Below are 14,885 nucleotides of genomic sequence, written 5' to 3' on the forward strand. Positions count from 1 at the left end.
GATTCAAACCTACGACCGTAGCGGTTACGCAAATCCAGACTGTAGCCCCTAGAGCCGCTCGGCCACTCCGGCCGGCTGACATCAGATGTATCCCCTTTTTTATGCAGTGGTTTAACAATGGCATACTTCAGTCTATCTGGGAAAATACCCTGCTTCAGAGAACTATTATGTTATAACCTTTAATCACCAATAATTGCGTGGATATTCAAACACACTCACTTAGAAGCAATAGCTGGTTACATGATAACAACTCAGTATCTCTCATTCAACTGCCGTGCTGTGACACGCGGCCGGCACCATTCGTAGCTAGGTGGCGCTCCCGCGCTCAGCCGAGTTACGGAGCGCCTCTATTGCCGTTTGCGCGTACTGTCATGGTGGCACTGTTAAATGTCGTGGCACTGTCACAACACTTTTCCCCCCTTGAAAAAAAAAAAACACTCACTTCCTTGGAGACATGGACAGTGCGGAGACATCCATGGCCTCTTGTGAGGCCCTGAGAAGATCCCGCGGAGAAACACGAGAGTATGTTCGAAAATGTCCAGGATGGAAGCTCATGCGTGGAACGTGCCTCCTGGACGAGATGATGGGTGAAAACTCCGGAGCAGCATCCATAGGTGTCGTGGACCTGGGGGTGTGCTCCAGCGAGATGGGTCTCTAAGAAGGCGGCGTCGCGACTGGGGCCGGTTCCGGCGTACTCGGAAGCGGCAGCGACGTCGGCTGCATCAACATGTACGGTAGATCGGCAGCAGCGACAGGACTGGCTTCTCGGGCTGGTGGAGGCAAAGGAAGGGGCGGTGGCACCGGCGTGGCCACCACTCGTGGGCAAATCTGGTTGTAATGGCGAACAACCATGCCATCTTCCATACGTATTTCACAAAGCCGGCGGCCGCGAAGAGCCTTGACCACCCCTGGAATCCATTTAGGGCGAGATCCATACCCTCGTGCCCACACGTCGGGGCCCACCAAGTATTTTCCCGCACTAGGGGACACAGCACAAGGCCTGACAGTGTGAAGCAGGTGCAGTAGAGTGCGCGGTTGGTGGCCATGCAAGAGTTTAGCAGGGCTGCGATCACCCAGAGGCGTGAAGCGATAAGAAATCAGAAATTGCAGCAGAGCGTCATCTGTGGAAAAATCACTAAGGAATTTTTGCATCTGGCTTTTGAAAGTGCGGACAATGCGCTCGACCTCCCCATTCGATTGCGGATGGAAGGGCGGTGCTGTAACATGATGAATCCCTTGTCCAGTACAAAAAGCACGGAAGGCCTGCGAAGAGAACTGAGGGCCATTGTCCGTGGCGATCGTGGATGGAAGACCTTCTAGCGCAAAGATTTTGGACAAAGCAAGTGTCGTCGCCACAGTGGTGGGTGACAGACATCGAACAACAAACGGAAACTTCGAGAAGGCGTCAATCAACAGTAGCCAATAAGTACCGAGGAAGGGGCCGGCAAAGTCAGCGTGCACCCGTACCCATGGCTGCGCCGGATCATGCCACGGAGAGGGCATTGTACGAGGTGCAGCCAGTTGTTGAGCACACTGACCACACGCAGCAACCATGTGGGCGATGTCCGAATCAATATCGGGCCAATAAACGTGCCTGCGGGCCAGGGACTTAGTCCGAGAAATCCCCCAATGGCCTTCATGCAACAATTTGAGAATGTCTTTGCGAAGAGAGGCTGGCACCACGACCCTCGGAGATGCGCCATCCGTGGCCAGAAGAACAACACCATCACGAACAGACAGATGAAGGCGCAAGGCATGGTAGTTGCGAAGGGGATCCGATGCCCGGCCCTTGGTCCTGTCCGGCCAACCCCGTTGAACAAAACTGATCACCTGACGCAGGACCGGGTCCCATGCAGTAGCCAACGCGACCTGCGAACCTGTAAGTGGAGAACCCTCGACCCCACGACGTTCTTCCTCATCAATGTGGAAACAGAGTAGTTCATCGTGATCGAAAACTGGGTCGGGGCCCATCGGCAAACACTACAACGCGTCAGCATTGGCGTGCTGGGCCGTGGGGCGATAGTGAATCTCATAGTGAAAACAAGACAAGTATAAGGCCCAACGTTGCAGGCGGTGAGCTGCCTTATCCGGAAGCGACACCGAGGGGCTGAACAGAGAGACCAGCAGCTTGTGGTCAGTGATGAGGTGAAACTTAGAACCATACAAAAAAACGCTGAACTTTTTTAGAGCATAAATGATAGCGAGCGCGTCTTTTTCAATTTGAGAGTAACGCCGTTGCACATCGTTGAGGGTCTTGGAAGCATAGGCGATGGGTCGTTCCGACCCATCCTCATACCGATGGGCGAGAACAGCCCCTAGGCCATACTGTGACGTGTCAGTCGCCTGAACCAAGTGCTGACCTGGATGGAATGTGGCAAGACAAGGTGCCGGCTGCAAATGAGCCTTCAGGCGGACAAAAGCCTGCTCACACTCGTCGGACCAACAGAAAGGGACGTTTTTGCGTAACAGCTGATGCAGAAGATGAGCTACCGCCGCCGCAGATGGAACGAATTTGTGATAATAAGCAATCTTGCCTAGAAACGCCTGAAGCTCTTTGACCGTAGATGGCCGGGGTAGAGCGTTAATGGCCGCAACGTGCTGACGTAGAGGACGTATACCCTCACGGGACAAGTGGAAACCAAGATACACAATGGAGGGTTGGAAGAACTGTGACTTGTCGAGATTGCACTTCAACCCAGCCGAATGCAAAACCCGAAACAGTGAACACAAATTGCGAAGGTGCTCCTCAGTGGAGGCCCCCATGACAACAATGTCATCCAGATAGTTGATGCAGCCATGAACGGAAGCCGTGAGCTGTTCCAAAAACCGCTGAAAAATGGCCGACGCACTAGCGACGCCAAATGGTGACCGCTGGTACTGATACAACCCACAAGGAGTGTTGATAACGAGAAATTCCTTGGAAGAAGCATCCTTCGGCAACTGATGGTACACCTCCGATAAGTCAAGTTTGGAAAAGAACTGGCCCCCAGCGAGCTTGGTAAATAACTCCTCAGGACGGGGAAGAGGATAAGTGTCAATGAGGCTCTGAGTGTTGACGGTGGCTTTAAAATCACCACACAATCGCAGACTCCCATTTGGTTTAGAAACCACCACGATTGGCGATGCCCATTCGCTGGAGGTAACAGGAAGGAGAATCCCTGAAGCTGTTAACCTGTCCATCTCAGCCTTGACAGGTGCACGCAATGCCACCGGAATAGGGCGTGCCCGGAAAAGCTTAGGGCGAGATGTAGGTTTAAGAGTAATGTGGGCTTCAAAATCCTTGGCATGACCCAGCAGAGAACATGGACGAAAATTCAGAACACAATCCATCCAGCTGTTGATACGGAATATCCTCAGATATGAGGTGCACATCATCATCAATGGAGAACCCGAACAACTGGAAAGCATCATAACCGAACAGGTTTTCAGTGCCCGCATGATCCACCACATAAAACATGAGGGGCCTAACAACAGACTTGTAGGCAGTGGAAGCATCAAACTGGCCAATGATAGGAAATTTCTGTTTATTATAAGTTCTCAGATTTCGCATAACTGGAGACAAGGGAGGGGAGCCCAACTCCAAATACGTGCGAGAATTAATGAGAGTTACTGCAGAGCCAGTGTCCACTTGCATGCGAATGTCTTTATCCAGAACACGAACAGTAACAAACAACTTATTTGTTTGAGAAAGCTCACAGTTAACATCCATGTCCGATGCCTCGTCCTCGTTGACAGGAACTTTAGGGACTGACACACAGAAGCAATGTGGCCTTTTTTCCTACACAAATTACACGTGGCCCAACGTTTTGGACACGCGGCTCTGTCATGCTGTACGAAACAACGTGGACAAGAAGGAAGTGCGGAACGAACCTGCTTCTGTGGTTGCTGTTTTCTCTGCGAGCGTTGCGGCCCAACGCGACGTCGTTTACGCGTGTGAACCGCCGCCACATCTTCGTTCTCCTGTGAAACAGGCAAATTGTCCATGTCGAAAGTTGACTGTACAGCGCCTACATCACACCACGCGTCTATTTGCGCACCAGCAGCGTGAGACACTTTAAAGGATTGAGCAATGCTTAGAACTTCCGACAATGACGGGTTTGGCAGTTTTAGGGCACATTGCCGAACTTCTTTATCAGGAGCAAGCCGTAGAATAGCATCCCTAACCATTGAATCAGCATAAGACTCATGATGAGTGTCCGTGACAAACTGACATTTCCTACTCAGACCGTGTAGTTCCGCCGCCCAAGCCCGGTAAGATTGACGGGGCTGTTTACGACACCGGTAGAACGCCACGCGGGCGGCAATGACGTGGGTGGTTTTGCGGTAATAGTTAGACAATAAGTCACACATTTCTTGGAAGGACAGGGAGGCAGGTTCCCGCAGAGGGGCTAACTGAGATAGTAGCTGATAGATCCGTGGGGAAATCCAAGATAGAAATAACGACTTACACATAGAAGTGTCAACAACGCCGAAAGCCAAGAAGTGTTGCCGTAAACGCTTCTCATAATCCTCTCAGTCTTCAGTGGCCTCATTATAAGGAGGGAATGGAGGTGGAGAAGAGGAAGACAGACAATGAGTAAGCGACATCGATAACGCCTGAATAGCAGCCGTCAGCTGTGTTTGTTGTTCAATGAGCGCTTGCATATGCTGTTCCATGTCTGCCCCGTCACGAACACACAAATCCACAACGCAGTGAAAATATCCCGACCTCGTCACCAAAAAGTGTTATAACCTTTAATCACCAATAATTGCGTGGATATTCAAACACACTCACTTAGAAACAATAGCTGGTTACATGATAACTACTCAGTATCTCTCATTCGACTGCCGTGCCATGACGTGCAGCCGGCGCCGTTCATAGCTAGGTGGCGCTCCCGTGCTCAACCGAGTTGCGGAGCACCTCTATCGCCGTTTGCGCGTACTGTCGTGGCGGCACTGTTAAATGTCATGGCACTGTCACAACATATTACATATGTGGCTAAGAATCCCACTTATTTCTTGGGAACAAGCTTTTATTATCCTGCTGGAAATGCCATCAATTACATGTGAGCTTTTATTCTTGAGAGAGTTTACTATCTTCCTAATTTCAGGAGGAGAGGTGGGTAGAATTTCAATTGGATCAAATGTTGTGGGTAAGGCCTCTTCCATTAACTGCCTTGCTTCTTCTAATGAACATTTAGATCCTATTTTCTCTACAACATTTAAAAAATGATTATTCAAGATGTTTTCGACTTCCAGCTTGTTGTTTGTCAAGTTTCCATTCACTTTGATGGTGGTGCCGTCATCCTGTACTCTTGGTTGCCCTGTCTCCCTTGTAACAATATTCCAAATTGTTTTGATTTTGTTACCAGACATGATGCACATGCTTGTGGACTTTTTAATAACCTTTCTTAATGTAGCACAGTAGTTTTTATAATATTTGGCTGTTTCTGGGTCATTACTCTTTCTTGTTGTTAGATACAGTTCCCTTTTGTGGTTACAAGATATTTTCATTCCTTTAGTAAGCCAAGGTTTTTTTCATGGTTTCTTATAATTAGATTTAACTACTTTCTTGGGCAAACAGTTTTCAAATTCACTTACAAGTGTATCATGAAATAAGTTATATTTTAAATTAGCATCCGGTTCCTTTTACACTTCATCCCAGTCTAACTGCTAAGATTTTCTCTGAAATTTCTAATTGTTGAGTCATTAATTGAACGCACAACTTTGGAGGGTAGTTTTGAATTACTGAATGGAGCTGTGTCATATACTGTAACTAGCTGAGCATCATGATCAGAAAGGCCATTCTCAACAGGACAAGAATTTATGTTTTTAAACCTGTCTTGGTCTATAAAAGTGTTATCTATCAATGTGCTGCTGTCCTTTACTACCCGAGTAGGAAAATTAATGACAGATGTCAAATTGAAAGAACCGAGCAAGACTTCAAGGTCATTCTTCGTATTACACTCTTTCAGTGAATCAACACTGACATTCCCACAAATAATAATTTGCTTTCCCCTATCTGACAGATAGCACAACAAGGCATCCAAGTTTTCCAGGAATAAATGAAAGTTTCCTGGAGGGGACCTATATACTGTTACAATTATAAAAGAGCCCTCCTTCAGTTTAAGCTATACGTTGCTCTAGACAAAACTTTTTTGTATCTAAGCTTTCTACACAGTGATAACTTTTGACATATATGGCAACTCCTCCTCTCACCTTGTTCTTTCTACTCTTACGTGCAGCTAGTTTATAACCACTGATATTTACCTTTTCCATATCAGACACAATGTAATGCTCAGACAGACATAGTATATCTATTACATTATAAGATTCAATGTCATCTAAACAAACCAGGAGCTCATCTACTTTATTCTTCAATCCCGGGACATTTTGGTACAAAATGGTAACATTATTTTTTCCTTTACTTTTGTGAGAATCTACTTTTTTCTTTAATCCACTAATATTTTGATTAAATATGGTAACATCATCATTTACTTTCCTGTTGTGAGAATTTTGTGAGTTTTGGACCTCTTTAGCACCTGACTGCCTGAACTTCTCATTGGACACTGATATTAGTCTAAAAAAGAGGCACATCCATGAGTACTAGTGTCACCCCTTACGGATTTCCCTAACAACCCTGCCAGTTTACCATTCCCTTTCCTATTGAGACAAATTCAATTTAAAGAGAAGATAAAAGCTTAGCATTGTGGGTAAAATTCATAAGTTGCCCTTCTGCTAAAGTGATTCACAGCCAACAAATACAGGTGACCTGATTCACAGTGATTTGTGTGTCCTTATGCAAGTTAATTCAATTGGTGGTTCTTAGGACTTTCTTTTTTTAAAAAATGACTATTTCCTTTGGCGAACTGAGTATTTCTTAAAACATAAATCTGAAGTGGCTAAAGACCTGGAATATTTCTTAAAGATCAGTGAAAGCAAACTGAGCAAGTGATAAGAACTGATAATTGACTAGAATTAATTAATGCAGAATCAAGGGATGATGCATAAAAATCAGTGGCCTACAGTCTCCAAGTGCAGCTGAATGTGAGAACAGAACTTTGGTGGAGACTGCAAGGACAATAAACGCTTCATCCAAGTGGACTGCAAACACGATTATGGGTTGAAGCCACAAACATGGCTACTTATATTTTGAATACAACTAGCACAAATATTGTCTATCTGAAATGACCTTATAAATTATGAACTGGATTGAACTGCCATGGTCAAACTGAGAATATTTAGAAAGATGATTTACACACATCTCAAACGCTAGACAGCAGAAATGTGATTCCAAAGATGTAAAAGATTTTCTGGTTGGATATGATTAGAGGTAAAAGGGTATTGTGTTTTGTTCCTTTGTGAAGATAAAATTCAAATAGATTATTATGTTGCTTTCATGAACAAATTGTACAAGAACTGTCAAGCTGAGAAAATTATCAATAAAGAGGATGAAGCATTCTTAATATCTGAAACCACTGATTAACTCATGAAGAAAGCCTGAATCAGGCAGAAGAAGAATCTGAAGGAGAACCACATTCTGAAAGCATCTTTACTAAAAGGAATGTCAATGAAGACTTCTCAGAACCTGTGAATCAAGTAGGAAGAAACCTATGAGAGAGGGCAAACATCAAAAAGCCCATTAGATATGCCAACTGCAATGTAAACTCTGCATAAGTGATACAGTGTTATGAACCCATCTCATACCAAGACGCAATGGACTGTGACAACTCAAAAAATTCGAAATTGGCCATACATGAAGAAATGATTCACTTAATATTAACAAAACTATGATTGTAACTGAAGCCAAAAAACCAAGAAATATGTGACAATAGACACATATTCGAAATGAAGAGGAAAACAGATGGAACTAGGGATAGATTTAAAACTTGACTTGGTGTTAGATGATTTCAAAAGAGGCATGGCATGGACTATTCTGAAACCTTCGGCCCAATGGTACGATGTGACTCCATAAGAATAATCTTCTCTATCACAGCATCCTAAGATATGGACATGTGACTGCTCGATATTGAAACTGACCTTAACGCAGTGAAGTCAATACCTAGAAACACAGGGTGGTCAGAAATAGTCTGGAAAGCTTGTAGGGTGTTGCATGGAAGATTGTGCTGAGTGATCATTTTTAAGAAAAGATTTGTTACACTAGGACATTTCTGAGTGTTTAGCATTGAGCTCTAGGCCATTTCTGAGTGTTTAGCATTCAATTTAGCCAGTCATGTCACTGTGCATGCAAATTCAACCAGCTTGCCAGATACAATTAGTGTCAGCTGTTCTCATAGCATAAATGACAGGGCATGAGACAACTGAATCTTTGACTTGGCTTCAGTCCTTACTATCATTCCATGTCCAATTTTTGTATCACTCTCTTGTTCAGTTTTAGGAAACCAAATGAAGAGCATACTTAGTGACACTGTTTCTGGGAGTACACTAGAATTTGCACACACAGTGGTTTGATTGCCTAACTTAAATGCAAAATAACTTGGAAACAGTATAATGTACTGAATTTTTTCCTTAACAATTCTTTCTCAGCACAACCTACTCTGCAACACCCTTACAAGATTTTCAGCCTGTTTCTGACTACCCTGCACATGAGAATGGTACCAAAAGAATATGCAAGCTGGAGAAAAGTATGCATGTACTCAAACAAGCATCTAGTGTACAGAATCAACAATTCATCAGTGTACTAAACAAATTTGGCCAGATGGCAATAGACGTAGATCCCTGCATTTTCTGTGAATGACCACCATAGCTATTCACGCTAATAATGGCCTGGTTGTACCAGAATCTAGAGAAGTCATCAATCTGTTGCTGAATAATTTGGAGTAGGAATTTGATGTAACTACCTCAGTTTGCAAACATAGTAGTTTCAAGATAGCTCTGTCTTCATAAATCATTAAGCATGTGTGAGGGCTATGCTGGAAGAGTACAACATGGCAAATGTCAATGGTGTGGCAATACCTGCTGATTGTGGTCAAGAGTACCCTGAGCTGTGACTCAACATTACTTTTGCACTGCACAAAGCTAGTCAGCACCTCAGAAAACCAGAATAAGACACTCTGGAAAGTTGAGAAGAGAACTTTAAACTACCTAAAGGGAACAGTCTCTTACAGCTTATATTACTCAAGAAGTTAGGATAATTGTTTGTCTGTTCTAAATGATTCAGACTATGCAGGGGTTTATTTGTACTTGGAAATCAACCACAGGTTTTGTTGTTAAACTTGGTGAAGTTACTACAACTTGGATCTCACAGAGTCAGAAGGTGGTAGGTAGTCTTGTCAGCAACAGAAACAGAATGTGTAGCTTCCTGTCAAGCTGTAAAAGAAACCATGTGCATCCAGTCAATTTTGAAAAATATTAAGAGGCTAAAAGAATAACTACCACCTTGTACATGGGCTGTCAAAGTGCCATCTGGTTGCTCAAGAACTTTGAGCATCATTAGTGAACAAAAGTCATTGATGAGAAGTATCACTTTATACAAGGAAAATTCACCTTGGGCATCTTCAACCAGGAACATGTCAGCTCTGCAGGTCAGAAAAGCAGATATTCTGATCAAGCCAGTGAGCAGGAGCAACTCCGATAAACTAAGTCAGCTACTTTCTGTTGTCAATATTTAACATATTAGACACAAAAGACAATGAAAGTGTTAAACATTGGTCAATTGCAGAGGGTGTGTTTAATAATCAATTTAAAATGTTTTGTTTTGTTTTGTTTGTTTCTCTGATAGTCGTAAATAGTGTTACACTTTTACAGTCATATTTGGCACAGTGTCAAGTTGTTTACACTGTGCTGCAATCTGCGAGTTACACAATGAACTCAGTGTGGTACAGAGACCACCTTCTTCTTGTGATCTGTGTGCATTATTAATCACATTTTTGAATCCATTTAGTGAATAAAGCTTACTCATTATTCTACAGTGAGAATCAGTGCTGTTTACTGTGACTCCTTTATCAATGATAATGATTTCTTGCATTTCCCTACAACTATCTTTTATGGAAAGCAAATGTCAGATGCAACCAAAGCAATGTTTAAAATAAGTTTTTCCTCCACTCCATAGAAATGTTTTAATTCATCATGTATTGTATTTAGAAACACTGATTTACCTCTCACATGAACTGAGTAAACAATTTCATCTTTCCCATGCTGGTTCTCCACTGAGCATGTATAATTCCCTTCATCAGTGCGCTGAATATCTTTTATTACAAGGGAACCATTCTTGTTTACCTGCAACATACATGAAAAAAAAGTTCAGTAATAAATGTAGGTGGGTTTAAACAATGAACATTTGTTGTTAAGTTTACCTGCTTCCTTCCATTTGGTTCTAATACTTTGTCATACACACGCCACGTAAACTGAGGAGTAGGAGCACCAACTTTCCTACATGGAAGATTTATATCTTGCTTCCAAGGAGTGATAATTGTACGACTGAATGAAACTATCCGTGCTGGGACTGCAATAAAAACATTGTCTTCTTGTAAGTTCGTATAGCTATGGAACCATGTCAGTGATGCAGTTTTTATTCCTAATAAAATAGCAGCTCTGTGTAAATGTCTTATGTGTGCAGTCACACTTGAGCATACAAATAATGTAAGGTTAAGATGTGCTTGTGCTTCAGCACTTAAGTTGTAAACATGTGAATGTAACAAAAAGTTATTAAATCACAAGATGATTTAGATAGTGATCATGGAACATTTCACACAGTCATCCACAGAAGCAAAGTTTTCTGCACCAGCATACTAAAATGATTCTCAGAAATGTTTTAAAAAAGTGATACTGGCAAATTTTAATTTATAAACAAATGCAGTTTTTCTTTAGTATAGAAATGACATTCCATACAGAAACCATTGACAACTGTTAAAATGGCTGCTGCTTATATTTAATCTGGTACTTTTCATACAATGTGTTTTGCATTTAACAGCTAAAAATAATATTCAGACTTAGCTAAAAATAATATTCAGACTTATTAAACATGATCAAAAGCAAGTTCTACAAAGGCTTCAAAGGGTTAATGTCAGATACATGGGTACATATATATTCAACAACCTGCCACAGCAAAATTAAATATGATATAGAAAACGTAATAGACTTTAAGACTGAATGAAAGAACTTTTTGTTGGGCCTCCATTGAAGAGTATCTTCACAAAAACTCTTTAAAAACTTAGAGTTTTAGGTTATTTTATAATTAAAATTAGCAACGTAATACAATACTCTTTCATAATGTTACCTCTTTTCACAGTATTACACTCAAATGAAATAAAATGTGCATTTTTGACTTCTTCCCACATCCCAGAGATGAAGTTTCACCTTTGTCTACTCTCATCCTTGTCACTTGGGTCCATCTAATCCTGGTGCCTGAGTGACTTTCATTTCTTTTTTATCCTTCACCACTCTGTCTCTCTCTCCCCCTCCTCTCTTAGGATGGAACTAATAGTTCTGAAAGCTAGATGATGTCATTACTTTTACTTTACTTTTATGAGTATCGATTGGCAGTACTAAACGTTTTTCCTCCTGGAGGTATGTATTAGCCACCAATTCTGTCTCATATTTGTTAGTTTTCTTGTTAAAATTTTCCTTTGATACAAAATAGTTTCATTTTGCTTCTTAATATGTTTACAATAATTATATGTACAATTTGATCGCAGGAGAAAACAGCCAATATTTTTTTAAAAATAATAACATAAGTGGCTTGCACATGATAGAGTAGCATGGAGAGCTGCATCAAACCAGTCTCAGGACTGCAGACAACAACAACAACAACAACATAAGTGGATAAACATTAACCATAGTTAGTTGATTTATGCCATACTAAAACATTTTACTATAGCTACATCTATCTGCTATTGTATTTGTACTTCTTGGCTCATTTAAGAAAGATCTTCTTCAGGTTAGGACCTATAAATATGCTTTAGGGAGAGAAATTCCTACTGTTGTCTGTTCATCTACATCTACATCCATACTCCGCAAGCCACCTGACGGTGTGTGGCGGAGGGTACCTTGAGTACCTCTATCAGTTCTCCCTTCTATTCCAGTCTCGTATTGTTTGTGGAAAGAAGGATTGTCGGTATGCTTCTGTGTGGGCTCTAATCTCTCTGATTTTATCCTCATGGTCTCTTCACGAGATATACATAGGAGGGAGCAATATACTGCTTGACTCTTCGGTGAAGGTATGTTCTCAAAACTTCAACAAAAGCCCGTACCGAGCTACTGAGCGTCTCTCCTGCAGAGTCTTCCACTGGAGTTTATCTATCATCTCCGTAATGCTTTCATGATTACTAAATGATCCTGTAGCGAAGCGCGCTGCTCTCCGTTGGATCTTCTCTATCTCTTCTATCAACCCTATCTGGTACGGATCCCACACTGCTGAGCAGTATTCAAGCAGTGGGCGAACAAGCGTACTGTAACCTACTTCTTTGTTTTCGGATTGCATTTCCTTAGGATTCTTCCAATGAATCTCAGTCTGGTATCTGCTTTGCCAATGATCAACTTTATATGATCATTCCATTTTAAATCACTCCTAATGCGTACTCCCAGATAATTTATGGAAGTAACTGCTTCCAGTTGCTGACCTGCTATATTGTAGCTAAATGATAAGGGATCTATCTTTCTATGTATTCGCAGCACATTACACTTGTCTACATTGAGATTCAATTGCCATTCCCTGCACCATGCGTCAATTCGCTGCAGATCCTCCTGCGTTTCAGTACAATTTTCCATTGTTACAACCTCTCGATATACCACAGCATCATCCGCAAAAAGCCTCAGTGAACTTCCGATGTCATCCACAAGGTCATTTATGTATATTGTGAATAGCAACGGTCCTACGACACTCCCCTGCGGCACACCTGAAATCACTCTTACTTCAGAAGACTTCTCTCCATTGAGAATGACATGCTGTGTTCTGTTATCTAGGAACTCTTCAATCCAATCACACAATTGGTCTGATAGTCCATATGCTCTTATTTTGTTCATTAAACGACTGTGGGGAACTGTATCGAACGCCTTGCGGAAGTCAAGAAACATGGTATCTACCTGTGAACCCGTGTCTATGGCCCTCTGAGTCTCATGGACGAATAGCGCGAGCTGGGTTGTGTCTGTTGGCACAATGATGACAGACAAATATTCATCAGCCAACTTACAGATGGCATTGCCACTGAGTATGTCCAGAACCTCCCATAGAATACCCCCAATAGTGAGTTCTGTGGGCAGTCCCATTGATTATGAGCTGGTATTAAGGAATGACCATAAGCAGACAGTACCAGTGCAGTGTTAATAACTTATTGTCCAGTTAGTATTGTGTATGACTGTGACTTGTCCGGAACTTTTTATGTATGGGTTGTGTATTGAGCACTGGTTGCTCACTATTGTTGTAGCTTGGTACTGAATGGCTTATGAGAGTTTCAGACCATGCTTGTATTACTGATAACTATGTGATGGCTAGTCACTGGTTGAATCTGTGTGTAGCATTGCTTGGGAACAAACCACTGACATTAATAAAGTTAGTTTCATCTACAGTACAAAAACGAACCTATTGTCTGTGATGTTTTATTTGTTATAAAGTTTACACTTACCCTTGTTAGATGGTGTTATTGTTACAACTCTAGTACTTTCACCTTCACCAACTGCAGTTGATGCTGTTACCCAAAACTGATATGTGGCACCTTCCTTTAGTTTATCCGTCTCATGGACTTCATTCTGAGGATTTAGAATTCGTTTGTGGGTTCCTTCCTAGAATATTAATTTTTTCCATGGTTAAACAACAAGTGACACTAATCTCTATCAAATTATAGACATCAATTAAGTGTTTATAATATTTCACTACCCAATAATTTGGATCTTAATACTGAAAGTGAACACATAATGGAAAACTGGTGCTTTCTTTTTTCTGGAAATAGTGAAATACAAGAAGAACAAATCATATTATAACTATACGATGCACAGTTCATCAGAAAAATTCAAATTTATAGATGAAATACACTTTTAACTTGTATATAACCACTAAAGCAGTTACACAGTATGCAGAAAGTGTAAGTATCCCATCCAGTCCAACTGTCTGTCCATTGTTGCAGGAGATTAGTTGAGTTTATGTTCTCAGTCGCTTGTCTCAGTATCTGTCATTTTGGTTCTGTTTACACCTCATTCTCTGGTCATGGACAGAGGTTTTTGTTCAGTAGCTATGAAGTTTCTTTTTCATATGCATAACTGATTGGTAAATTTATTCACATGGTGTCATTAAAATTTCCAATGTTTTGAACAGACCTTTACAGTGAGCTTGTTATTATTGTTGTTTTTATTTTTATGCTCCTGTTTATTGTTGCTTTACATTTAAATTGCTGGAGATAGTTGGGCAAGGTTGACTTAATCTATTTGTTTACTGTTCAAACGAACTTTGCACCAGCCACAATGTAGCCTCATTGTGAATGCTGTTCTCAGGGAAAATATGAATAAGCTGGTGATCATGAGTAGCTAGAAATTGTCCTGACTGCTGTCAATGAGATTGAAAGCTGTGGCGAACAGACATTTTATGCAAATTTTTGAGACTTGTGTGCCAGGGATACCAAAGACATCTCAAGCACTATCTTCTCTTGTGGATACTGTCTCCTCTGCAGGAAATAAATGAACTATCACTGAATACTCACTTAACTGTGACTGTCAGTGGTAGATCTAGTGCAGAGGACACGGGGACAAGGGAGAACTGCAGACAGGCATGTAGAAAAGGCAATCAGACTTTCACAACCAAATTTTCAGCCATAGCTCTTGTCAGAAAACGAGAGCACACACACATGCACACAATCACTCAGACAACTCATGCACACACGACCACCATCTCCAGAGGCTGCATTTACAGTCTCTGAGAATCAGATTCAAACAAACCACTTCTCATGCCTCCCTGC

The 14,885-nt window shown here is 41.8% G+C and overlaps 1 protein-coding gene across 1 annotated transcript in view; it reads right to left on the reverse strand.

The window, feature by feature from the left end:
* LOC126263571 (Down syndrome cell adhesion molecule-like protein Dscam2) overlaps nucleotides 1–14,885 on the reverse strand; it is a 371,182-nt gene that overhangs the window by 79,577 nt on the left and 276,720 nt on the right. The window contains exons 23-25 of the mRNA XM_049960663.1: nucleotides 13,563–13,719; nucleotides 10,296–10,444; nucleotides 10,098–10,218 (exon numbers count right to left, since the gene is read on the reverse strand). Of these exons, the coding sequence (XP_049816620.1) occupies nucleotides 10,098–10,218; nucleotides 10,296–10,444; nucleotides 13,563–13,719 (427 nt within the window). The remainder of the gene's footprint in view (nucleotides 1–10,097; nucleotides 10,219–10,295; nucleotides 10,445–13,562; nucleotides 13,720–14,885) is intronic.

The sequence above is a fragment of the Schistocerca nitens genome, chromosome 6 (genome assembly GCF_023898315.1).
Source record: "Schistocerca nitens isolate TAMUIC-IGC-003100 chromosome 6, iqSchNite1.1, whole genome shotgun sequence".
Classification (NCBI taxonomy): Eukaryota; Metazoa; Arthropoda; class Insecta; order Orthoptera; family Acrididae; genus Schistocerca; species Schistocerca nitens.